We start from the raw sequence: 27,559 nt of genomic DNA on the forward strand, positions 1-27,559 counted from the left end.
GTTCTACTGCCACTTCAGCCAAAGATAAAGCTGACCTGCTAGCATCCTATTTTTCTTTCAGCTTGTGTACTCATGATCTGGTAAACCACCTCGAACCATTCCCAGTACACTCCATTCAATGCCTCCTGTGGTCTTCTGTCAGAAAGATTTTGATCAATTTTGATGCTAAGAAAGTGCCAGGTCGGATGGTATTTTTCCACTAGTTCTTAAAACCTGTGCTCCTGAACTTACTCCTGTTCTGTGTCACCTTTTTTTTTTTTTTTTTTTTTTTCCTTATCAGTGTTTTCAATTCTGCTTGGAAATCTTCTCATATCCGGCCAGTTCCTAAAAAGGGTGTGACAAATCCCTCCCATCCAATTATCATTGGCTCTACTTCTACTCTTTCTAAAGTAATGGAGAAATCAATTAACCGCCAACTCAAACTATCTAGAAGCCTTTCATCTGATCAACAATTGCCGGCATAGATTCTGTTAGTGTCAATACAATGGTGATATTCCGGCTTATGTTACCCATCTATGAACAAATTCAATGGAAAAGTTTGGTGAAACTGAAGCAGTTGCTCTTGACATCTCAAAGGCTTTTGATCGTGTTTGGCATAAAGGTTTTCTATATAAGCTTCCATCCTATGGTTTGCCAACAGTTTTATGTAATTGAATATCCAGTTTTCTCTCTAATCATTCACTACAGCTGACAGTAGATGGCTCTCTGTCGTCTAACTTCTCCACTAAAGAACTGAACGTTTTTTAGTGGAGAAGTTAGATAGTGGATAAAGCTCACCTGCTAGCATCCTATTATTCTTCCAACTTGTATATTGATTCTGTTCTTTCTCCCACTCTTTTCCTCTTGTATATTAATAATCTTCTCCCATTGACTGGAAATTCTATCTGTAGATTTGATGATACACATTGCATTCCACGTGCCAGTCTGAGAATCTTACCATGCACAAACAGCTTCAACTTCTCGAATATCTACTACTAGTTCCTTAAATGCCGATCTCCAGGTAATTCTTCAGTGGGGTAAAGATAACTTAGTTGATTTCAATCCTTCTAAAACTCAGTTGTGTCTTATAACTCGCAAAAAAGAATTCTTCTGCTCCTATGCTTATGTTCAGTGACCCTGATTTCTAGGCAATTAAAATCTAATGTGAACAAGTATCTTCTTTCATCTTTTCAACCTTCCACCCACGCACGGTACTAAGTAGTATAGGTTCTAATATCTCTCATATTTGGGGTTTTCATAAAAAAAATATATATGTACAGAAAATACACAATTCACTTCTTAAAATTCATTTAAAAAATTCTCTATTTTGCTTGGTACTTCCTAAATATTACCTCTATCAGTCTTGGGTGTTTCATCCCATCGATTTCTTCTGGCACTGGGTGTGGTTCGATGTCCAGGAGTGTCGTGTCCGGGAGTGGTGGCCCCAGGAGTTGCATGGGCTGGAGTAGCATCCCACATTCGAGTACTCTGCCCAGGTGTTGCTCCAGGAGTTTCAGAACCTTTTGGAATTCTTCCTGGAGTTTCATCCCATCGACTCTGAGATGGTGTCTGTGACTAAATAAATAATTCAAATTAAGTTTCTATAGAAAGAATCATAATCAATAATAAATACATAAGTTTAAAAAAAACTAAAAAATAAATTAAGGCATGAAGGGCTAAGTTTAATTTGTTCACTCTTCTGTTCTGAATTTGTCCATTGAATGATGTAGGAATGGATTTTAGGCTTTATGAATGACTTACTACATGAAGTGAATTTAGTATCATATGTAGATATCTTATGGGTTTCAGGTATGGCGGCTATTTTTTTTTTTTTTTTTTTTGTCCAATGAGTGGAGCAAACAGAATGGTGGCAGTTTTGGTGTTGTTGGGCTTTGAAAAAGCTAGTTCTCGAAGAATCTGGTTGTCTTCTATTACAGTGGTAATCAATTGGCTGGGTATCACTAAACCATGTAACTTTGCACAATATGAGTGAAGTACAGTGTTTTAGTGCATTAATTTAAATGTCAATCGCATTTAATGCCTTTCACAAAACATATTTCTATTCCACTTTTCCTTGATTCAACTACTGTTTTAAAATCCTAATCAAAACATTTTCTCAGATCATACTGTTGAAACTATTTTTGTAGGGTCCATTCTAACTCTTTTCCTTTATCTAAACCATGGTTTCTAAAAATAGAAAAACAAAAAGTGCTGAGGTTCACTCATTTTCTGTTTAACCTGATGCTCACAACAGTTTTAAACAAATATAAACATAACTAAATCTTCTGCTCTCTTTAAAAAACCACTGGTTACAGCTTCTATCCATCCACATACCCCGATTACTCTACTGGAACTTCAACTGAAGATAAAGATGATTTATTGGCATTTACTCTTCTTCTGACTACTGGTATGTCACTTCCAACTATACTGAACACTGAACATAATCAATCTCTCTCTCTCCTTTCGTAATAAACCATACTTCTGATTCCATCTATTTTGGTATCACACACACACGCACGCGCACGCACGCACGCACACCATTTACATGGTACGAGACATCTCTAGAAGCACAGTTGCTTTGGTAAGATAAACAATTAGCACCTGAGATCATTAAATATAAAGAACTGATAAATTCTTCTACCTTAGCACGTGAAATACCACATTCAGTCTGCCAGAACAGTTCTGCACAAACAGTTAAAATTTCTCAGATATCCACCACCAATTTCTTTATATGCCATTCTCCAGGTAATTCTCCAATAAGAAGAAAACAAATTCAATCCTTCTAAGTCCAGTTCGGTCTTATTTTTAAAAAAACAACCAAACAAAAAAAAAAAAAAAAAACTGCTACTCACATTTTCATCTTCAATAAGCACTGATAAATGTGATGCCATTTATCAGAGCAGAATTGGAATTTAGGGAGTACAATGTGTACAGAATGGATAGACAGGACAGGAAGGGAGGAGGGGTTATGCAGTTAATTAAGAAAAACATAAAAATCTAAGGAAGTGCATCCAGTTGAAATAGATGGACAGTGAAATGCTGAGTCATTCTGGTGTGACATAAGCACTGGGAAAGCAAAAATTAGATGAGAGTAGGAGTGTGTTATAGGCCTAACAACTCTGAGTACAACGAACAATTGTACAGAGAAATAGAATGGGCCAGTAAATAAGATTGTGTTATAATGGGGGATTTTAACTTCCCAGATATTGACTGGAACTTGTGGGTTGGTCGCTCACACACTAGCAAGACTTTTGTGGATTTATTGGATGACTGTTTTCTGCAGCAGCATGTTCAAGAGGGAACCAGAGAGGTTAATACTCTTGATCTGGTTATCAGCAGTGATTATTCGTGTATAAAGAATTTACAAATAAAGGAACCACTAAGTGGCAGTGATCACAGTGTACTGATGGCTGATTTACTTAAAGATATAATTAACATTAGGGGTAAAGGGAAGGGTTTTCACTTTCGTAAAGGAGACTACAGTGGTCTCACACAGTTTTGAAATTCTGTACAGTGGAACCTACTGATGATGTCACCAACAGCAAATTCTAAGTGGAAAGCATTCAAGGAACTAATTCTGGAAGCTACTAAGCTTTTCATACCGATTAAGAAATATTGTTCGAGGTTTAGGCCAAAATGGATGTCAGATGAACTAATGAGACTCGCAGCAGAGAAGAAAAATGCATGGGATGCATATAAATTATCAGATGACACAGAAGCCTATTGGAAGATATAAGCTAGTCTGTAATCAAGTTGCAAAGGAGATTAGGCAAGCAAAGGCAGATTACAAGAAATCTTTAGTAAAGGATACTAAGAAAAACAGCAAGAACTTCTTTACTTATATAAACTCTAGAAGGAAGGGGGGGATGAATTAGATTGGTCAACTTGATATCAATGGTTCGACTGTTGATGATCCTGCTCAGATGGCTGATAATCTCGATGCATATTTTGCATCTACATTCATATGAGGAGTTATTAAGGGAGGAAAATGCCAGAAGTCTATCAAACTGTAACAGGGTGCTTAATGATTTTGTAATAACTGAGAGAAAAGTGGAGGAGAAATTGTTGAAGTTAAGAAAGGTACCTGGGATGGATGGAATCTATCCAGTTATATTAAAGGAGGCAGCAAAGGCTCTTAGCCTTTGCCAAAGGAGAAAAATCAGTTTAATGCTCTTCTCATACCACTACCTATCACTCAAATATTCAGTTTATGCTGCACAACTTTTCTGCTTTCATTCTCTCTCTCTCTCTCTCTCTCTCTCTCTCTCTCTCTCTCTCTCTCTTTTTTCAATGCAACTGAAAATATCTATAGATATTTTCAAGGGTTCCGTTCTTCTGCATTAGCATATGAAATTCCACTAATCTTCCGAAACAATCTGCTCACATTTATCGTTGAGTCAAAATTCACTGATGAATTTGATCAGATTGTGTTAGCTCGATTCTAAATTCATTGAACTAACTTTTCTTCATTTATCACTTCTACTTCTGTTCTTTTGGAACATCCATCCTTCTCATACATTTCCTGAAAATTACAACACAGAAATTCAAGTCCAACACAAAAATGTATCTTCCTTCTCAAATACAAATAAATAAGATACAAGATATAAATAAATAAATAATATAAACTGTAGTGCTAATCCAGCTCTTTAATAATTGATTAAGTTAAAAAAGTTAGAGAAAAAAAAAGAGGGATTTAAATGGTTATGGCACAGGTGAATGAAATTTTCTGTGCAGTGACAACAGGCATCCAGAAGCATACTATTGAATTACTGAACAATTGCTTGTAGAAAAAGGAAAATTGAAAGTTGCAATTTCAATGTATAAGGCAATTTTGAGATTGCACTGAAATACTGTCTCCAAGTATGCAAACCACTCCTTAAAAAAGAATGGAGCTTCTTGAAATGGCCCAAAGATAGTTTTCTTGGGAAATCAGCAAAAGGACACCAAAATGAGTTGTTGTTGTGATGTTTTCTGTTGCAAAGCAAACTTAGGCATATTGCACCTCCTAAATCAATTGACAATTTACATAAAAGAACTGCTTGTGCAGCAGTTAGAAATGGTCATACATTTGAATTTGTTTTAAATAGAGAAAGAATTCGAAGCAATTTGCTTCTTTATCTATGATGCTATTGAAAGACAGAGTTTGTTGTAGATCTGAAATGAAACTAAAAGACATTTGTCGGGTGTTGCTGAAAAAGCTACATTCAAGGAGTATGTTTTACTGTAAGTGGTTGTGAGCAGTGTGCACACTGAGGAGAATCATTTCCTGTAAGTAAACAAATATATGTGAGATGAGTATTGGCTATTCGGGTTCTGGCTAAGATTACTTCTTTTCTATTCTTATGAAGGTTAGAAGTCTATAATCGTGGTTCGGGTTTTATTTGAAATAGCTTGTTATTTGTTTGCATTTTCCACAGAAGTGTCCATTTTTCCATGCATGTTCTCCGTACCCAAATGAGGAGAGACTTCAAATATACAGGCTACAGAATTCAGTAACAATACTTTGAAACAGAAAGTAAATGTATGAGAGTAACCAATTTAAGCAATTTGTAAATGTATCAATGTGCAACAGATAATTTTCTTTCAAGATTAACGGCAAGCCAATGTCAGTTTTAAGACTAAAACTACCTACAATAAATAATAATTGCAAATATTACATTAAACATATCCTGACTGTTTAAATGTGAATTATATTGGATTTGTTTCATTTGTTTCAGTTCTACTGCTAAAATGTTGTTCATTTACAAATACAGTAAACCCTCGCTAATCTGAAGTAATGGGGGAGAGGTCATGCAGATTACGCAAGAATCCAGATTAGTGAAGCAGAAGATAGCCCTAAAAGAAAAAAAAAAAGAAAAAAAAAACTCAGAACACAAATAAATGGAAAATTTAATGATATAGGTAGTGCTGATGAAAATAAAACAAAATCACTGTAGAGCTTTATTTAAAAACTATAAAAAGACATTAGCTTTTATGTTGTTAATTGCTTTTAGCTTTTATGTTGTCTTTTTATACATTTATCAGTTGGCACTGTCGTCACACACCAATGCAACTCGATTGTTGCTGTGAATACCACTTAAATACAGCTTCTTCCAGGAACACTTCTTTTGGCTTTTTTAATGTCTCTCTATTTAATACACTGCTTTTATCACTCCCCACACTGAATTTTATTAAAGGAAATGCCTTTATAGATTCTTTTTGTTTTTTATACCTGACTCAACCTGCTGGCCAATACCAAATTCTTCAGCAATTTTTTTTTTCAGGAACACCATTTTTAAGTTAATGATAGTTAAAGTAAAGTTTTCTTTTTATTTCACTTGATATTTCTTTTTATTTCTAGTTCGGCCTTGAATTTATTTCAGCTGTCAACTTCCACAACAGATGGAAGTTTGTTCCAGCAATTAACTACCTGCTGGCTAAAGGCAACCTTCTGCACATCTATTCTACAACTGTCTTTCCTCAGTTTGAATCTAGCCCCCTCAGGTTTGTAATCTGGGCAAGCAGAAGAATTCCATCAGAATTCTGTATGCTCAACCCATTCAAAGCCTTATACACCTCAATCAGATCACCTCGCAGGTGCCTAGTCTCCAGCCTCTACAATTTGCAGAACTTAAGCCTTTATTAATAGGAGAACACCTTCGTTCTCCTCACCAATCTTGTTGCCTTTTTTTTTTCTGTACTCGTTATAGTAACTCTACATCCTTCCTAAAATGAAGCTTTCAGACCTGTACGCAGTACTCAAGGTGTGGCCTGACCACTGCTTACACAAGGGGATAATCACTTCCTTATCCCTGCTTGCAAAATTCATGTACAGGAATACCTCGCATAGCGCGGTTTCAAACAGTACGGGTTTCACTTTTACAAATTGAAAAAAATTAACTGTGTTAGGCACCAATACATTTCATATGTATGTATGTATGTATGTATTATGCCAGCACATAGGCCAATGCGTTATGGATTCAAGGCCATACTGACTGTTGTCGCAACTCACATTATATACGGACTCAGCTAGCATTCATGCATTAGTAAACACTAGATTCTGAGAGGTGAGGTCGTTTACTGTGCATAAGAAGTACAAATATTTTTCAAATATTTTTATTAAATATTATTTTTTAAAAACTTTACACCTTTATACGCAAATATGAGTAGAAAGAAGAAATGTAAGTGCTGAGTGTTTTCCTAGATCCAAACACTGAACGAGGTATGAAAGTAAGGCAGGCATTGCAAAATGATATTCAATGTTAAAAGAGATGTATGCAGATAAAAAGAATTAAAAAAAACTGTGCAAACTAAGCTGATCAGTTATTTTTCAAAATAAAAATACAGTACATACTTCACTTATATTCTTTTTGTATGTACATACTGCAATAAAAATCATTTGTACTGTATTTACTAGTAGTTTTAATTTTTATCATTTTAGTTTCTTTTTTTGGAATAACTTCGTGTGCATCAATTTATAGTAAACAAACACCCATATATTTTTGGAACTCGAACCATATAATCAAATCGTCGGAACGCATTACATTAAAATACATACTAATAGTACCTCGATCAGCGGGGTTTCGCATAGCGCAGTATATTTTTGGCACGAATTAACCACACTATGTGAGGTATTCCTGTATATCATTGACAAGACCCCATGATCTACTCTGGCAGCCTGTCTGCACTTCTCAGAAAACTTCATATCTACCTGCACAATTACCCCCAGATCCTTTTCATTCTCTACCAATGTCAGTGTAGTAACACACAGTTCATACGTTACTATGGGGTTATTGCTTCCCACATGCAGTACTTTGCATTTGTCACTGTTAACTTCAGCTGCCACTTCTCAGTCCATCTACCTAACTTTTTCAGATCCTGTTGCAGCAGCATACTGTCATTACTGTTATTAACAACCCTGCCAACCTTTGTATCATCTGCAAACTTTGACATTAATTCTGATATACCTTCATCAATATCATAGATAAATAACAAAATGACAATGGGCCTAACACCAAACCCTGAGGGACACCACTAATAACATTAGTCCATATAGAGCAGTACCCATTGATTATCACTCTGTCTTCTACCACTCAACCATCCTTTTATCCATTGTAGCAACTTGACCTTAATGCCATACTGCTCTAATATGTACAGTAGTCTTTCATGTGTAACAGTATCAAAACCTTTCCTGAAATCCAAGTATATGATATCAAAATTATTTTTTGCATCCAGTTCCTTTGTGACCACATCATAGTATCCAATCAAATTGGTCACACAAGACTTCCCCTTGACAAACCCATGCTGTGTCTGAATTATTACTGCTATCTTGTCTAAATTATCTTGCAATGCTTCTTTAACCAGTGACTTCATTATTTTCCCTGGAACAGAAGTCAAACTAACAGGAGAATTGGAATTGTGAATTGGAGATACATTTGCACATCTAGAGTCCGTGGGGACTCCACGGACTCCCCCCCCGAGTCCAAGAATGCGCTCATAATTATGGCTAAGGGTTTGATTACTTCCTTTGACACCACCTTTAATATAACTGGATAGATCCCATCTACCACAGGTGCTTTCTTATGTTTAACTCCAACAATTTCTCCCCCACTTTTCTCTCAGTCATTACAAAATCATTTAACTCCCTGTTAGAGTTTGATAAACATCTGGCCCTCTCCTCCTTGAATAACTCCTCATGTGTGAATGTAGATGCAAAATACTCATTTAGTTTGGCAGTTATCTGAAAATTATCATCTACAGTCAATCCATTCACATCAAGTGAACCAATCTGATTCATCCTCTTCCTTTTAGAGTTTATATAAGTAAAGAAGTCTTTGCTGTTTTTCTTTGCATCCTTTGACAAAGATTTTTCATAATCTGCCTTTGCTTGCCTAACCTCCTTTGTGACTTGATTAGAGACTAGCTTGTATCTACCATAGGCATGGAATGCACATAAATTGTCACCTGACAATTTATGTGCATTCCATGCATTTTTATTCTCTGCCAAGAGTCTCATTAGTTCATCTGACATCCATTTGGGCCTAAACCTCGAGCAGTATTTCTTTGTTAGAGCAAAAAGCCTAGTGGCTTCCAAAATTACTTCCTTGAATGCTTCCCATTTAGAATTTGCTGTTCATAACATCATCAGTTGGTCCCACTGTAGAGAACCTAAAAAAATCTCTGAGACCACTGTAGTCGCCTTTACGAAAGCAAAAACCCTTCCCTTTACCTCTGATGATAGTTACATCTTAAATCCCACATCAGTACACTGTGATCACTGCCACCTAGTGATTCCTTTATCTGTAAACAAATTTGGTGTGTGTTAAGAAGAGTATCTGACTAAAAATTTCTCTTTAAATATTGATGTTCTTATCTTGTATGAATACTTCAAGTGTGTTTAAAATAAAACAGATGTATTTTTCTCCTTAAACTTCAAATTAACAAGATTTTACTATAAATGGAACCTGATCAAGAAGTTTTATTATCTGTACAATTCAAAAATAATTTCACTTACCTCAGCTACATCCCAACTAGATGCCTTCTTCTTTGAAGGTGTTGATGGAGTTGCTGGCGTTTCATCTCCAGCAGGTTGATCCCATCGTCTTCGCTTTGCTACAAGGACACAAAACTATATATTTTGAAGAATCTGTATATGTCAATATATTTGTAAGTTACCTTCAGGCACAATAAATAGTATTACAATGGGATTTCTTTTCTAATTTAGTGATAGCTGATTACTAGTAATACCAAATCAGTTCCAATAATTGCTGGTTAATAGTGTACACAAAAACACCATATGACAGCCTAGACAGCCACAAAGAACAGTAAGAGCATGCAATGTTAATTTCATTTAGACAGACAGATGGACAAATGTTACAAATGTATTAGTATACTAATTGATAAGCATATTATAAGTAACTTGTTAGTTACTTAAATGTTGTAGAGGGCAGAATAGTAGCACAGAAGTAAAAATTAAACTGCAGAGGGTAGACATGTTAGTTTTAATTGATGTACAACAAAAATGCGCTCACCACACATGAACATCTTGGCATATGACAGGGCAAAACTTTGAATATACTGGGTTTTAGAGCTTCTCAACATTTCAAAGTTGAACAGCAACCAACAAGACTGCATTTCAACAACAGATCTCTGGAAAGTACATTCATGAGTAAAACCATTATGACCGCCCGTTGATTTGTCAGTATGAAGCCTGGGCAATGGGGATAGGAAAGGATCTCATGGAGTCTGAACAGGGAATGATTTGTACCGCTAGGAAGTTGGGGATGAGCATCTCAGCAACCACAGGCATTGTTGGCAGTTCAAGGGCTGCCACAAGAAAGGTGTGACAAGAACGGTCCAAAGAGGAACACACAATCACAAAGTGTGCTGGGAGAGGGAGCCACCACTGGTCGACAAAGTGAACAGTGGTTAGCACATGCTGTCTGGGAGAACAGAAGACTCAGGATCCCTCAATGAACAGTAGACTACAACCAGGACACAGAGATAAATGTTTCCAAGTGCACCACCATGCAGCAGATCTTGTGGATAGACCTGCAGAGTAAATGACCTGTTCATGTGCTCATGTTGACTGACCATAAGACACCTCTGCCTGCAGTGGGCACAAAAGCACCATTCCTGGACTTTGGATGACTGCAAAAGAGTCAACTTGTTTGATGAATCTAGGTTCGACATCACTGGGTGTTCTCATTCCCACTGAACACACCTGCACTGATTTGATTTTGATTTTGAAGTTGTTGGCGCATCGGCTTCTGTGGCCATATTGCACCTCCCAAGGTTTTTGCAGTACTTTTGATCCAAGCCCGAGGCGGGAATCGAACCCGCGACCTTTGGGTTGCCGGGCAGGTACTTTACCCACTCGGCTAGCCCGGTCGGCCACCTGCACTACCAGATCTTACCTTGGCATTGTTTTGGATCAAGTTTTGACCTATATGGTGCCCGTGTATCCAGATGGCACTAGACTCTTTCAATAAGACAACTCCCTGTATCACAAGGCTCACATTGTGCAGGAATAGTTCAAGGATCATGCCCAAGCATTTTGTGTGCTCCCCTGGCTGCCAAATTCCCCTGAAATCAACCCCAATGAACATTTGTGGGATGCAGTGGAACGCAGCAGTTGCCAGTCCACACAAGTGGACTCATTCCATTGCTGAACTGCAGGATGTCCTTCTATCTAGATGGTCCAAGATACATGAGGATACCTTCCACAGTCTTGTGGAGTTGATGCCATGCCAGGTGCAAGCTGTTATCGTGGAAAAAGGTGGCGCAAAATTTCTATTAGACAGGTGGCCATAATGTTTTGTGTCATGAGTGTGCATTGTATAATCCTGAAAACTGCACCTCAAATTGCTAAAGTATCATTAAAGAGGTTTAACACAGGTGTAGTTGCCGGCTTTGTAATGTGCCGGTATATAAAAAGATATACCGGCACATTACGAAGCTTGATATGAGACGACCTAGTTTCAGAAGAATAATGTGACACTGATGGACTGACCAATTTAAAGTCACACACTGAGCTCAAAGAAATACCGCTGTTTGACAAATTGGAAAAATGCAATGGTTTATCCACAGAGGCTGGCATCCCTTTCCTAATTGAAAAAACAAAACTGTTCTGTTGGAGAAACGGGAAAACATTTGAGACAGTTGTCGTAAATTGGTGGATCAACAAAGACATTGTTTTTCTGGCCAAAGGCATGTTAATATCTAACAACTGCATCTGATCTGATTCATGAACAACCACCATCTTTTCTCTTAGTGGACTGATGCTTTAGGCAATATGGCATAAGTGAAAAGAATAACACTAATAGGTACAAATTCAAATCATTATTTTATGGCATCGGAGTTTATCACTCATATCCATATATATGTCGTCTTTACAAATGTATTCACAGGTTATATGCATGTTGTTTGGACTGAAAAACCTGTAATAACTTACAGAGAAAAGCAAAGAATAATTCAGAGGAAAAACTATACCCCCCCCCCCCCCACCAGATTGTGCTATAGCAGCCACAATTGAGGAAAACTTTAGAAATTCCTCCAATCATCAACAGGAATCAAACCCAACCAGACCTCTCTAAAAGAGTGGCAAACAACGTTGCATCATATCAACCATGATGCCATTGATGATAATAACAAGTAAAAAAAAAAAACAAGTAATGCACTGTTGATTGTTTTTTAATTATGAGCAAAGGTCCATTTGCATTAACGTAATAGATGTTGATGTTTATGAAATATCTGATGTAGGATACATTCCTGGGAAAACCTACACTATAATTGTGAGGACATAAAGAGATATACCAAGTCAATGACCAATTAAGGGCATTTGTGATCAAGAATACACACAGCTATCTTTCATAGTGCTTGTGAAATGACTGCACAGGTATGCCTAAACCTGTCACTGGCTGTGTATCCATACATGTCTCCCACTTCACAGACATGCAGAGATGTGCACAGGCATTGCATCCACTGGCAGCTGATACAAAGTTCAAAACTTTTTGACTATCTAGTAGGTTATTTCTTCCATTTGTTCATGGTTATCCAACCTTCTTGCATAGTTATCTTCATAAATAATTGCTATGTAAACATAAAAGCTTATTTATCAAGATATAAATTCCATACCAGGAATTCCTGGTATGGGAATTTATATCTTTATCATGATAAAGATATAAATTCCTTCCCTGGACTTCCCTGGGTGAGGAACAGTTTTTGCTTGTTAATTTTGGTTTTCTAATATGTTGTGTGAAAGACAAATAGAAATAACTAATACAACTAAACATAAATTAAATACACTAACTTACATAATTTTTGGCTAATTAATGAAGTTTATTGAATCATAAACGTGTGGGTCTACTGTTTTGCAAAATTGCTTTACTTGAGTTTCATGTTCTACACATGTTAAAACAAATAATGACGTTTCAACTCAAAGAACTTGACAAGTCTGTGGAACAACAACATTCTACACATTCACTTTATCAAACAACTGGTTTGAGCATGCAAAAATCCTTTCTGACCTCTCTTAATGAAATATTTTCTCGTATAAGTAATAATTTCAATCAGTCAATACCATTTGCAGTCTAAGCTGTGAAAAATACATGGATGTTCTAACAGTTTGGATCATATGAAGGTGGCTTCGGGTAGAATTGGACTCTATATATAAAAAGGAAGATGAGCTGAGAAACAGCATTTGAAGTTTAATATTGACAAATGTAAGGTACTGCATATGGGTAGCAATAATCCCAGATTAACGTACCAACTGTGTGGTACTTTACTCAGTGTAGTGGACAATGAAAAATACCTGGGAGTAATTACAGTCAGATATGAAGTCCTCTGAGTATTGCAGACAAGCCGCCAGGCCAGGTCATGGAGTTTGTCAATGATATACTGGAACTCTGGTAGCAGGAATAAGGAGGTGATTGTACACTGTACAAGGCAATGGTTAGGCTGCACTTTGAGTACATACAGGTCATTTTAGGAAGATACAGATCTACTGGAATGGGTGCAGAGAAGAGCAACAATATTAGTGGAGGGAGCAAAAGGGTGGTCTTACCAAGAAATGCTACAGTTCTGCAAACTGCAATGTCTGGAACCTAGGCATCTGTGAGGCGATTTGACTGAGGTGTTTAAGGACTGAGCAAGCTCAATGCCGATGGCATTCTTCTTCTTCTTGCTCATACTATACATGAGGGGCATAAATTCATATCAAGGAAGGATGGTGACAAAGCAGATGTATGGAAGTTTACTTCAGCCAGCAGGTAGTCAACTGTTAAAAGACGCTTCCATCTGATGTTGTGGAAGTGGGTAGTTCGAATAAATTCAAGGAAGAACTAGACAAATTATTGGGTCGGAGGGGTGGGCTGGTTATGTGGGAATGGTTTTTTGATGTGAAACATCCTTGGGGCATTACAAAACGTTCAACGAGTAAATGTGATTGGTTATGAAAAATGTGTCACAGAAGTGATGTCATCTGCAACTTCCACCAGAGGCACTTCCCACGCTCCCACCAATAGTCTGTGCCTAGCACTCTCTAGTAGTGTGATTAAAGTGCCTGATGCATTTTTCGTGACCAGTACAATATCTCAAGTTCTGGCCGTCTAATTTACAAAATTCAAATGGCATTTGTGTGAATTTTGTTGAACTGCATTAAAAAAACAATAATAATAATAATAATAATAATAAAAAAAAAAAAAGTATGTACAAGGTACACACGAAAGATGTTCTATTTTATGTGAAAACATCCTTGGGCTTGGAACAGGTTAACAAAATCCAAGCCAATATCTTAATTACCCATTTGATTGTAGCCATCTGTTGAACTGTACGATTGCAACAATACAGGTATTTGTCATATGACTGCAACAATATAAATATTTTTCTGCAATTTCTTTTTGTCTCACATTTTTGTTACATTCTCCTGTTACGTTTGGCACCTCCGTAGCCAGGTGGGCAGGAGCAGCAGTGTGTAGCACACGCTTCTTGATTAGACCGGGATTCGAGCCCATCACCACCAAATACGGAGGATGCGGAAAGATCAGGGAATGACCACCGCATATCCCTGGAGCAATATGACCTTAGTTGCTAATGCTCCTAAAAACCAAATAACAAACAAACTGTTACGTACCACTATAAAAGTTTTCACATCAATAATTTTGGAAAAGGTGTTCAAGCCGAAGTCAAGTGCAGAGTATTCTCAAGAGTATCAAGTGAGAATGAAAGCAACAAGAGCTAAGAAAATAAAGACAAAGGTAGCAATTATTGTGAGAGAATGAAAAAGACTATAAGATTGCTTAAACAACAAACAGAAAATCAAGCATTGGATTTAGCAGTTCCTTCAACCAGGAATGCCGCTGCTCCATCTAACAATGATGTACCCGAAGTGAGTATTAATTACTTACAACGGACCATTTCTCCAATTGCAGAGCAATTGAGTTTAAATGATCAAGCTCCTTTTCCCTTACACCGACTACTATTTACATAAGAATGCTCATCAAGAGTGTGAAAGGAGGTTTATGAAAAATGATTTCTGTTCTGTAGGCTACATTTGCGATCGTCTATGGTTCATAAACGACACATAGAAACCAGCTGCTAAAAATACATCATTGATACACACTGCATTTCCCAATGTTTGCACTGACAGGATACTTGTGTGTAACAGCTGTAGAGGATCACTTAAGAACACCATTCCAGCGCTATCTAAGTTGAACAGCTTTTGTGTACCCAGAAATTCCATTGCATTTAACAAAGTTGATTTACAGACAGAGGCTCATTTCTCCTCACTTACTGTTTATGCAGATAAAGGTGCCTGAGACACACACAGACAATACGGCATTCTGGGCCAAGTGATCAATGTGCCTATTTCAGTCCACACAATGGTCCATCGCAGCATTTCTCAAACTGTGTTCTGTGGAACACTAGCGTTCCATGAAAAATTGTAATTGATAATTAAAAAAATAAATTTTGCATATTTGTAGCATACACCACTTTTGTATCATTATAATATTTAACATAATTTTTTTTCAGTTATTAATATACTGGCATAGATAAAATTTCCTGTTTATACTCCGACACAACAACCAAGTCAGTAAAGTTTACAATAAATCATCAATACAAATATTTATCGTATTTAGTAGTCATGGGCTTGAACCCCGGTACACTCAAGGAACACATGCTATGCACTCTCGCTCCTGATCACTCGGCTACGTCAGGCCCATTATCAAACAAACCACGGAACACTTTATTTTGGCAGGCTTTGCATAGAGGTAATGACACTTAAGAAAAAGTAGCAATGTGGTGATTTAGTTTGCTATTTGTATGCAATTTAGCGTGGAGTACATGGGTTGAAGGAGAGGAGGAAGTGAACCGATATCATAACTAAACTCACTTCCTTGTATAAATTTTTTTTGATAATTACTAGTATTTCGAAATATTATTATTAAAATATGTGACCATGGATTTGTGGGTGAAAAAAAGGAACTTTAAAACGAGAAGCAAAGTACTTCTAGTAGTGAAACTGTGGTTGATGAAAACGAACACAATATTGTCACTCTTCAAAGTGAGGATGGACAATTGCAGCCTTTTGTTCCCCAAAAATCCAAAGTGAAAAAACAGACCAAAACGAAAGTATAATGACAGTTATTTGAATTTCGGCTTTACATGTGTTGGAAATAAAGATGCTCCAGATGCACAGTGCGCCATATGATAAAATATTAGCAACAGTTCTTCGGCTCTCGCTAAACTTGTGTTTCGTAAGTGCTCTGTGAATATGTTGTGAGATCAAAAGTGTTCCGTGACTAAAAATGTTTGGGAAACGCTGGTGCATCGCTTGTCAAGGGAAATTGACGATAAGCACTGTATAAACATGCATATCCAAGTCCAGCTATTTGATTGGTTAGTAAGAAAGTGAGTGGTTAAAGCATGGCTTCAGTATTTGGTCAACATGTCTCTCTATCGATTACATCAAATCAAGATAGATCAGTCATTCTTTGATGATAGTCACATGGAAATTAATTTGACTAAAGAAGACATAAGCGAAGTGGTTCCAATCGAAGAAGTCTCACGCCCAACAGCAAACACTGTTGTGGAGCAACAATAAATATCTTAAAATCACCCCAGGAGAAACCAACATACTGCAGAGCTTACTGTTTGATGAGACACAGAGGAACTTCCTTTCCCAGCATTTATCTTGGACAATTCAGAACGTTCTGAGAGAATTTACATGTGACTGTTCATGATGGCAACAAGCGAGCTCAGACAATCTGACCAATGCGGTGTTACTCCACATCATCTCCTTTACGTAGCAATGAAGATAGTGAAATTGAGAACGAGACTCTTTGACAGTAGCTTTCAAATACATAGGTGAAGATACAAACTGATCCACGAACAAGTTCAATTCAAAGAATACATTAACAGCTGCATTAAAAACAATTTGGTCTTCCTAAGGACAATTCCAAACTCGACCTACTACTGGCCTCAACGTAAGTGTAATCTATTCGCCATGATTAGACAGCTCGGTAAACCTACAGTATTCTTGACTCAGTGCTTTGTCAGTTGGACATGCTTGCTTCAGCTATTGTACAAGTTACAGAATAGCTGTATTTGTGTAATATACTTCAAGAAGATTGTGGATGTAACTATGAACATATTGCAGTTGAAGCGTTATAACTCATTATATTGCAGTCGAAATGTTATAAACACCAAATTGTTTACACCAGAGAGAGAGAGAAAACCACTAACAATCCAAAACGTGAAATTTCCCAACACAGGTAGTGTGCACCTTCAAGTGCCTGAACATTCGCACTCAATTTGAAGAGAATGATGATAAATGTACTTCAGAGCAGAGAGAGTTTCATTTTGGTAGGACAATAGTCATGCATAAGGGCTGTACATTAAAACATAATGTAGTGTTGTTTATTATTTATAATTGCACATACCCTCTCTAAAGAGAAAGTATCCATATTTTGGAATATTATTTGCTGTCTAATACTTGTAATCTGTACAAAAAAAGGGGGGGGGGGGTTGACACTTCTCTCTTCTAGCACTGTTGTTCATTCTCTAAACTTCATAACATTGCTCTTAACTACGTCTTCCTAATTACAACTGCACATGCTAGTCATAGACTGCTTGTGTGAACCATGGACTAGTTTCATGTTACTTTAGAGCTGAGAGGAAGCCAATGTGTGGGTAGATACAGCTTTGAAAATATACATTTGATTAGTCATAAAATTTTACCTTGGATGCAGGGAATTAAATATATTTTTTGTATACATAACCATGAAAGTGCTTCAGGAGCTTTTCTCTTGTTTTTGCTACTACTGTGCCAAGCAAAGCTTAAAGATGAAAGATTAAAAAAAATCCATCTGAATTAAACCATTTTAACTTGAAAATCTCTCTCTCTCTTTCTCTCTCTACATTATTTATTTTAGTATGTACAGTAAACCCCTGCTATTCGCAGGGGTTACGTTCCTGAGAAATGCCGCGAATGCCGAAAATATGAATACTGAGTTATGGCTCTCATAGTAATAATGGGGTTCAGTTCCAAAGTATCAAATATATAAGAAAAACTAGTCTAAAATTTTGTCTATGTATGTATTATATGTACCTTCATAATATGACAATGTACATAGACAGAACATAGTGAAATGCAAGCATATGGCATCGAAATGAAAATAAGAAACAATTTAATATTAAATGTAATATTTATTAGAAATTTCAAACAAATCTTTCTTTCAAACCAGCGACTTTGCTAGCTAAAACTTATCCCGCCAGTGTTATCACCAGTTTTGCTAAAGTGTTGATGAAGAAGTTTTGCCTTTTCACGAATGATGAGTGAACTTAACGGAATTTTATTTTGAGTTCGGTCTTCTATCCACAGATTTAAAGCTTTTTCCATTTTTTCTAATTTAATAGAAATTAGAAAAATCACGAGTTACAGAGCAAATTTTTGAAGCAATTAGCGCGTTTTCACGGACACTACGGCGGATTTTTTCTTCCAATTTCTTGATGATTGATCGTACCGTTGACTCATTGATTTTATAATGTTTTGCCACTGAGAAGACACTTTCACCATTAGAAATTTTGTCTAATAACTCAATTTTATTCGCTAATGTCATCACCTTCTTTGATCTTTTCACATTTCCCTCGTTATTCGTAGCCATATTTTTGTATGGGTTAGAAAGAACTTGTCCAAATAAAGTCACTTTCTTCCGTTAACATGTTCGAAAAAGTGTGTTTTACACTGCAAAATGGTAGATTTATCACTTTTGTGATAAATCTACCGTTTTAAATTAATAAATTTAAAACAGTAGATTTAAAATGTTTATAAATTGATAAATTTATTCAATTTATAAGCATATAAATTAAAAGCAAACGAAGAAACCTTCCACGACAAGCGCATAACACATATTGAACAAGGATTAGCGAGAAACATCGACGCTCGCGATTTTGTCACTCCCTCTCCCCCCACCCACTGAGCGCTGTTTTGACCGGGAAAGTTAAGTTTAACCAAGCCCATGCTTTTTTATGGCGGAAAATGTTCATGGCACTTTAAAATTCACAATTTTTTAGGTTTCATTTTATGTTAAATCAGCGACCGCGAATACAGATACCACGAATAGCGGGGGTTTATTGCTAATAAGTACAGGACATGTACTAGAGACAATAATACTCAACACGGCGATATGGCCAGGAGTTTTACATTATAAATGAAATTAATTCGCAAAAAGGGAAAAAAAAATATCGTTACATGGAAATTATGAGTTAAAAACATGTAAATTATAATAATGAAAAATGAGGACTAAACGTCATATGGAGGAAATTATCCTAGTTCCACAGATGGAATCCACTCGAGGAGCATGTGACGGTATTTGTAGTCGGTAGCTAATTTCTGAAGGTCGACTCCAAGACGGAGCAGTGCCTGGGCAGGTAGGAACCGACTACACAGTTTCAACCGGTTGTATTTGAGGATTAGTGTGGGCTCTGACCTCAAGGATGGCGTAGGATTGTGCCACTGACAGAAATCCCAGATGTTTGGGGCGTTTATTACTCCTGTGTACATTTTTACTGAAGTCATTAAACGCCTGCTGTCAATTAACCTTGGGATCCTGGGTACATTTAGCTGCTCAGCCATGTCAGTTGTTCTCAATTGAGGGGGTCGACGATGCTTATTTGTGGCCCATTTCAGGGTCCAGTATTCACACGAGAACACCGGTTTTTGAAGTGAAGGCGACGCAGATGCCCAAATTTCAGCAGCATATAAAATAGCCGGATAAACAGTGGCTTGAAGATATCTGGTAGTGGTTGCGGCATCGTTGGAATGAAGTAAGTGTTGTTTCGCTTTCCAGCGTAGGATGTTAAAACGCTTCCGGAGGTATTCTGTGTGATCACTAAATTTCAGCTTCGGATCAAAATATACCCCGAGATCTTTATGGCAGGTAACCACTGGAATTAGAGTACCTAAAACTGAAGGTTGAATTATTGTTGGTTGCTGTTTCAATGAATAAGTCATTATTGCAGATTTTGACGGGTTAAGGTTTAATCCAAACATCTTCAAGTAAGTTGAAAGAGTGGTCATGTTCTCTGTGATGGAAGACGTAATTTCCATTGGGTTTGCAGACGGTGGGATTAAGGTAAGAAACTTTATATCGTCGGCATATATTAGAGCATCATCACGATGACTCATGAAAGGAATCAGAATCGCTGAGAAGAGAAGGCCAGACAGGCCACCACCTTGAGGGACTTCTGCATTAATTTTTCTTGTAAAGTGGGTTTTCTTCAAAGTGAGGTGGTCACTTCTATTCTTCAATAAGGCGGTGAGGAAAGCTAGTAGGTCTCCATTAATCCTGAAGAAGAATTGCAGGAGTCTGAGAAGGGCTGTGACATCTAGGCTGTCAAAAGCAGCTTCAATGTCAGCGTACACTATAGCTAATTCAGATTTAGTTTCGAAGGCTTGAAGAATTGATGTCTGTGCGGCCATGAGGTTTGTTATGGTGGATCTATTTTCGACTGCGAAATGGAACTGTTTCGGCTTCTGTGGCATCAGCTGTTTGTTTAATGCCGGAAGGAGTACCTTTTCTAGAAGTTTGAGGAGGGTGGAAGAAGTTGAGATTGGTCTGAAATCTTTTAGGCTTGTTGGTGCTTTGACCTTAGGCAGTGGCCTCACAGAGTATTCATTCCACTGAGCAGGGAAAACTCGTGTGGAAAGAATAGAGTTGTAGATTGAGAGTAATGCATCTAGAATATAGGGGCTAAGGCATTTAATTATGAAATGAGGTATCTTATCACGGCCTGCGGTACTAGATGGTCGCAGGGAGTTAATAGCATATATCAGTTGCTGTCTTGTGATGGAAATTATGGAAAGGTCATCAGTAGGAGCAAATTGGGAGTTTTGGAGAGGAATTTCAGCAGAGGCGGAATTGGTATTGAATCTTGAAATGTAGTCCATCCAGTTATCTAGATCAAGATTTGAATTAATGCGACTGTGTCTTGATGAGTATGGCGCTTTTCCTTTAGACAAGGTAGCATCAGTGTCTCTCTTTAATGCTGATGCCTTGAGTCTGTTGAACATAGCTCTTGCTCTGGAGTATAGGATTCGATCTTGGGTTGTGCCAGAGATTTTCCACTGCCTGTGAAGATACTGTTTGTTGTGGAAACTGCACGCTAGATCTTTGGTCCACCAAGCTCTAGTTCTTGGAGAAATGTGTAGGGTTTTTGCTGATGCATAGAGGGTGACTGTATTTATCCATCTAGTGATTAGATCAACTGCGAGGATTGGGTCACATCCATCAAGCACATGCCATGGAATAGACTGCGCTGCCTCGAGGCACTTTTTTGGATCCAGAAAATTCGGAGAGAATATGATTTTCTTTTCAACAGTATTATGGCAATTGAAGTTGGGCATAGGCAGAACAAGAAGTAATGCAATTGGGTCGTGATCTGAATTGAAGGACGTTTCTGGTGGAATGTCGACTCTGCAAATTCCAGAACATAGAATCAAGTCAAGGCGATTGGTGCTCTCGTTGGCTCCTCATTGATAATCGTCAACTTTAATGGAGAGAGATTGTTCATTAGTCGTTGAAAGAGAGGGCTCAGGTGGGGTGGAAGATTAAAATCGCCGCACAGTATGTGCGTAGCAGAAGGGTGTAACTTACTCATTATCCAGCCGGTAGCATCGTCAACTGTTGCAGTATCTGGAGCTGGGGGTACGTAGATTGCCGTTAAATCGATTAAACTGGCATTAAGCTTCACAGTCACGAGTATTGCTTCATAAAATAAGGAGTTGCTAGATGTGACGTGCACAAATTTCAGGTTGGAATCTTTGACGAAGATGGCAACACCGCCACCTCTAGATTGAGATCTTGATGTGAAGAACGATGAAAATCCAGCGGCCGGAGCATAGGCTATTGACTCCTGGTCAGGTTGAAGCCATGTTTCTGATAGACAGATTACATCCATGCTGTTGGACAACAAGAGTTGTTCGAGGGTTTCAAGCTTATTTCGGAGACTCCGGACATTTTGGTAGAAAATTCTCAGGGTGAGTTGAAAGGGAATTTTTATAAGTGCTGATCTATTTGTAGATTGTTTTGAACACCTCAACAGATTAGGCTTTGTGGAAATTATCCTGTTAATTGAAAGTGATTGAAAAGCAGGGTTATGTGGTGTCATATCGGTATGTTTATAAGCAGTAGCTGGGGCAAGAAAGTGATTGGAGCTGGACATGTGGTGCAGTGGTTTTCGACAGTCGAGAGACACTAGTGTAGTTTCACAATTTGTTAGTCATGCAGGGGGGAGCTGTGTCGTCTTTCGGTTTTGCTCATAAGATGAAGTGGATGGTTATGGGTCTTTCGGTTCATAAAAAGGCCTGATTAAAGTGCCAACTGGCCATACAGATGTGGATGCAACAGATCTGAATGCCCGACTTTCGCAAACTACTCTAAAGGACGAGTAATTTTGCGTTTTCTTGAGTAAATTTGCAGATACTTTGGTATGCAGTTCTTTACTCATGCAGCCTCAATTTCCTCAGCAGTTGTCAGTGGCCCCAGTCGGGAAATAAAAAGACTTCTGTGCTGGGAGGTGGAAGGCATGCTCATCGATTTCAGAATAGAGGACGTGGAGGTACCAATCCTAATCTGACACTTTTCCTTGATATTGGCAGGGTGGCTCTTAATTTGAAAGGGTGTCCTGGGGAAATGAGGGTTTTGATTAGCTGTTAATTGAGATGAAATAGAACGGGTAGCAGCGATTTTTGCCCAAGATTGTTTACTTTAATAGATACTTTAATTTTTAATGGGATTTTATTGAAAAACTATATACATAAATGCTCTTAAATATTATTTTTTTTTTATGTAGAAATATTCTCTACATTTATACATGTATTATTTGATTCAGTTTCATCAACTTCTGGATTCAAATTCAAGAAAATTTCTTCCCTTTCAGTTTGCATAAACCTACATTATCTTGAATCTTGTTAAGGGGGTATTGTCCACCTAGGCCAATTTTCAAAACTATCATAAACATAAAAAAAGTTATATTAATTATAAACACAATTAATAGATTGAAGCACATCCCTGTAGTGTTTTCAGGGATGTATTAACAAATCCCTGTAGTGTGTCAGTGCAGTATTAACAAATTATCCCTGTGTGTGTAAACAGGGATAATTTGTTAATACTGCACTGACATAGCCTTCAAAACATATATACACTGGTGTTCAAAGAAAGTGCATCACCTACGAATTTCCCATTTATAACCCTTTTTTGCGATGGTATGTTATATTAATGACTAGCATCACATATAGAAATATAAACAAAACATATTTATTAATAGTTAAGGCAAAGCTAAGTAATATTTGAGAGGTGCTCTCAAAATATTCCAAAATGAGCATTTGCAGCCTTTATACAACAGTTTTGGTAAGCACGACAATTAAGGCTGAAAAGCTATCAATTTGCTTCATTTTATATGGAAAACAAAATGAAAGTTCAACTAAATATTAGTTTGCACCTGGTGCAAACTAATATTTAGTTGAACTGCCTCTGTCCTTGATGAAAGCAGCACACCGTCGTGGCACTGACAAGATCAATTTCTGAAGATAATCAACTGATAGTTGTGGTTCCAAACATGAATTATGGCTTCCTGAAGTTCATGAAGGGTCTTTGATTTCTTTTTGGTAACTGTAGATTCCACACGATGCCAACAGTTCTCTATAGGATTCAGGTCCGGGCTGTTTCCTGGCCAGCTAAGAGTTGTAATGGACCGTTCTTCCAACCATGTTTTCATCTGTAACAAATGTAAACACATTACTGTCAAAACTCTAATGCAGAAATGAAGCTAAAGTAACTACAGAAAATGCCTACTTACACTTTTCGCCCGATGACAAGGAGCAGAGTCATCCTGAAAGATGCAGTTACTTGGCAGGTTGAAATTGTCTCTAATGGTTGGCAGCAATTTGCCTTCCAGTATAGCCAGGTATCCATTGGCATTTATGGAACCTTTTATAAATTGCAGGTGACCTACTCTGCGATATGAAATGCACCCCCATATCATTTGGCTGATAGGCAATTTCACTGTAGACACCATACAGACTGGATGGTATTCTTCACCCACGTCTACGGCGAATCGTTTATCTTCCATCAGAGCCATGCAGGTTGAATTTCTTCTCATCCAAGAAAATAACTGACTTCCACTGCTCGGGGTTCCATTTGACATGCTCCTTACACCAAATTAATCGGGATCATTTTTTGTGGGAGGAGGGGCTTCTTCTTAGGATGACAGACTACAATTCCATTTTTGAAGAAGCGTCTTCTGATTGTTACTGCACTTGCTACCAATCCTGTATGTTCTTCCCATTCTCTTTTCAGCTCAGACGAAGAAGCTTTATGGTTTTTAAGGCATAAGCACTTCAAAACGCAGTCCTGTTTTGGCATAGAGACTAGTTTTGTGTCCGGTTCCTTTTTTTCTATCAGCAGAATCAGTATTCTTGCATTTGGAAAGAAATCAACTCACTGTCAACTGATTACAAGACACTATAAGCAACATGACAGGAAGAACATCCTTCTTCATGTAAAGCAACAATAGCACTCTTTCTTCGTGGTGTCAACTGCACGTAACTCGCCATCCTGACACAAGCAAGGAATGACTGCAACTCTTGCAGAGCATGCTTATATAGCTGAAAGTAACAGCTGATGCATCATCACCTATGCATGTCAATCTTACCTGATTAAATCTGTAAGATACTTACGTTATTCAGGTGACAATTACAATTTTAAGGGGTGATGCACTTTCTCTGAACACCAGTGTACATCATATGTTCATAATCCTTTGGACCCACACATAAAAAGAAACATATATATATATATGCATTCTCACAAAAAGGTTAATGAACAGCAGGTCAGTGAAATAATAGTATTTCAATTTTCATAAAATTATTTCAGGTTATATTCGAAGAAATTTCATTATATTTCATAATGCACCTATGTAGAATGCTACATAAAAATAACACAAATAATTGCAAAGGGGAAAAAAAAAAAAAAACGCGCACAATCCAAATCTGTTTTACCAAATAGTAGTACAAATCAGTCCATCTGAACTATCAGCCTTTCAACCTTCCATTCACTACTCGTTTTGACACTTCTATTTGCTGTCAGATTTTTAACCCTTCAATTTTTGCTTCAAATATCAGTTTTGCTAATCTATCTTTTCTAATCGTTTCTATGTGCCCATACTATCTCTTGGGTTTGCCTTACCTACCCTTTACTACATATCTGCAAATACTAACATAACTGAATGTTTGCCAACACTTGTTGATTCTCATAGCATAAGCCAACCAGATGGGAAACGGTTTACTATTAAAAACAAAAGGTAAATTATGGCATGGCTGTCCTTCATATTCAGAATATTCACAATGTTAACCTGTTCCTTGCTGGTTAAGATCAAACTACAGTTTTATCAACTTTACAAACAACCAACAAACAGGTCCCATTACAAAAGCTGTTGTTATTATTGGGTATTTCATGTCAACATCACACTAGCTCTTATCTTCCATTTCAGTCTTCATGGGGGGTAATCTAGAAAGCAGAAAAGAGGCCTATCTTCAGGTTGACTGCAAAACATCATTGTGTCCTTGTGTGTCCCATCCATCATTGACTGTCAGCAACCAATAAGCTTCGTGCACTATTACTAGCTCATGATGCTGAAACTGTGCCACGCCAATGGTTCAGCATTGGTTAATTATTAATGATTAAGAAAGTTATTACAGAAAGACATGAGGAATTTCTCAATCTCAGGATCACTGTTCCTTGATATCTTTACTATAAAATTAATGATTAAGAAAGTTATAACAGAGAGACATGAGGAATTTCCCAATCTCAGGATCACTGTTCCTTGATATCTTTACTATAAAACTGTTTTATTTCCCCTTATTTTTAATTATATTATCTTATTAGTAAAATAATAAGAGGAGTTTACCTCAATATAGTGCGTAGAACACTTCCATATGATACCCTCCAGAAATTCTGGAGAACAGCTCTGATTCATACTATCTAATTATATTATCTGTATGATAAAAATAAGATAATGAGACTGACAAATGCTCAACAAGCTTAACACAGAATATTCAGTTATGGTTGAATGTAGTGGCATTACATTATTAAAATTAATGCTTTTACAACTGATGTTTCAAGAATATTTCAATTTTTAGTGTATGAAATATTCAAATTCTCTGATTATGGGTATATGCAAATAATTTTGACATGCCAGCTGTAATAAAGTTTGTAATTTTAATAATGTAACTGTTATCCATTTCAATAATTTATAGTGGTTATAAGATGCCTTGGAACATGTGCAAGGTTTGATCAATAATTTTAGTGAATGATCTTATAATTCTTGAATGCACAGTGGAAGCTAAAAGATTGTGTGTGGCAAGGACTTACAATATCATTTGAGCATGCATACAACAAGTTTTAACTTGTTCTTACATGCCAGTCCAGTGGAAAGCTGCTTTGGATGAACAGTTGTTTTTCTCATTTGAGCTATTATTATGGGTATATGGAAATATACCCATAATAATCCGTGAGCTAAACACCATGTTCATGGTGTTTAGCTCACATGTACCAAAAGCCACAAAATTTGAACAACATGCACACATTAAATTTTGTTGTGAACTTAGAAAGTCATGAAAATGTGAAATTCTCATTAAAGTTTACAGAGCTGATACTATGATTATAAAAACAGTTTAAACAATTCCAAAGGTTTCACAAGGAAAATTTTATGGTTGCCATTAACAATCCTAAATGATCAAAACATCATTATGTTAATATGTTTGCACCATCATTCAATCACATTGGCAACTGACCATTTGACAAACTGCTGAAGAGATGTCTCCTTCATTTGGTTTGGTTTGGTTCAGATCATTTCAACTGAGGATTTTGGTGTGAGGCAAGCAAGCACCAAGTTTATTCTGTGCATTCTCACTCATGATAAAAGACAGAATCAAGTCCTCATTTCATTTAAGTTGTTCAAGCAAGCCATGCCAGGTCCTATATTTTTAACAAAAATATAAGTAATGAGCCTTGGGTGTATGAATATGATCTAAGATTCAAACTTTCCAATGGTTCCAAATCATCACCATGGTTTATTTGAAAGACTGAAGACTGAAAGATTTGAAAAAGTCATAACTTGTTCATTTTCAATCTTTTTTATTTTCTTTTTTTACAGGTTATAGAGGATCCCTTGGAGATTAAAATGGCTACGTATGATGTCCAGCAACGAGTAAAACTCATTGGGTTTTTCTATTCCAGTGAAAGATCAATTATTGAAACTCAGAGAAAATACCGGCAACATTTTAAAGTAAGAGTATCTCCTAGCGATAACATGATTCAGAACCTAATCGCCCGGTTTGAAAGAACTGGATCAGTCGGCAATCTTCTGGGAAGAGGTCGTAAGCATGCTGTGCACACTGACGCAGCGGTGGAAGCTGTACGGCAGAGTGTCCTTCAAGATCCATCTGCCTCTCGTCGTCGCTCTTCTCAACTAGGCATCGCCAGAACATCGCTTCAGAAGATTCTGAAACTGGATTTAAAAATGTTTCCATTAAAGATCCAAA

General features: G+C 37.2%; 1 protein-coding gene across 4 annotated transcripts in view; it reads right to left on the bottom strand.

Annotated features, from left to right (window-relative positions):
- Sf3b1 (splicing factor 3b subunit 1) overlaps positions 1–27,559 on the bottom strand; it is a 299,209-nt gene that overhangs the window by 157,222 nt on the left and 114,428 nt on the right. For 3 of the 4 annotated variants that reach the window (XM_090372195.1, XM_090372209.1, XM_090372200.1), the window contains 2 exons: positions 9,473–9,570; positions 1,332–1,554 (listed from right to left, as the gene is read on the bottom strand). In XM_090372195.1, the coding sequence (XP_090228321.1) occupies positions 1,332–1,554; positions 9,473–9,570 (321 nt within the window). Of the gene's footprint in view, positions 1–1,331; positions 1,555–8,423; positions 8,427–9,472; positions 9,571–27,559 lie in introns of all 4 variants that reach the window. The other variant, XM_090372203.1, reaches the window with a different exon arrangement.

The sequence above is a fragment of the Mastigoproctus giganteus genome, chromosome 1 (genome assembly GCF_048544385.1).
Source record: "Mastigoproctus giganteus isolate SK-2022 chromosome 1, ASM4854438v1, whole genome shotgun sequence".
NCBI lineage: Eukaryota > Metazoa > Arthropoda > Arachnida > Uropygi > Thelyphonidae > Mastigoproctus > Mastigoproctus giganteus.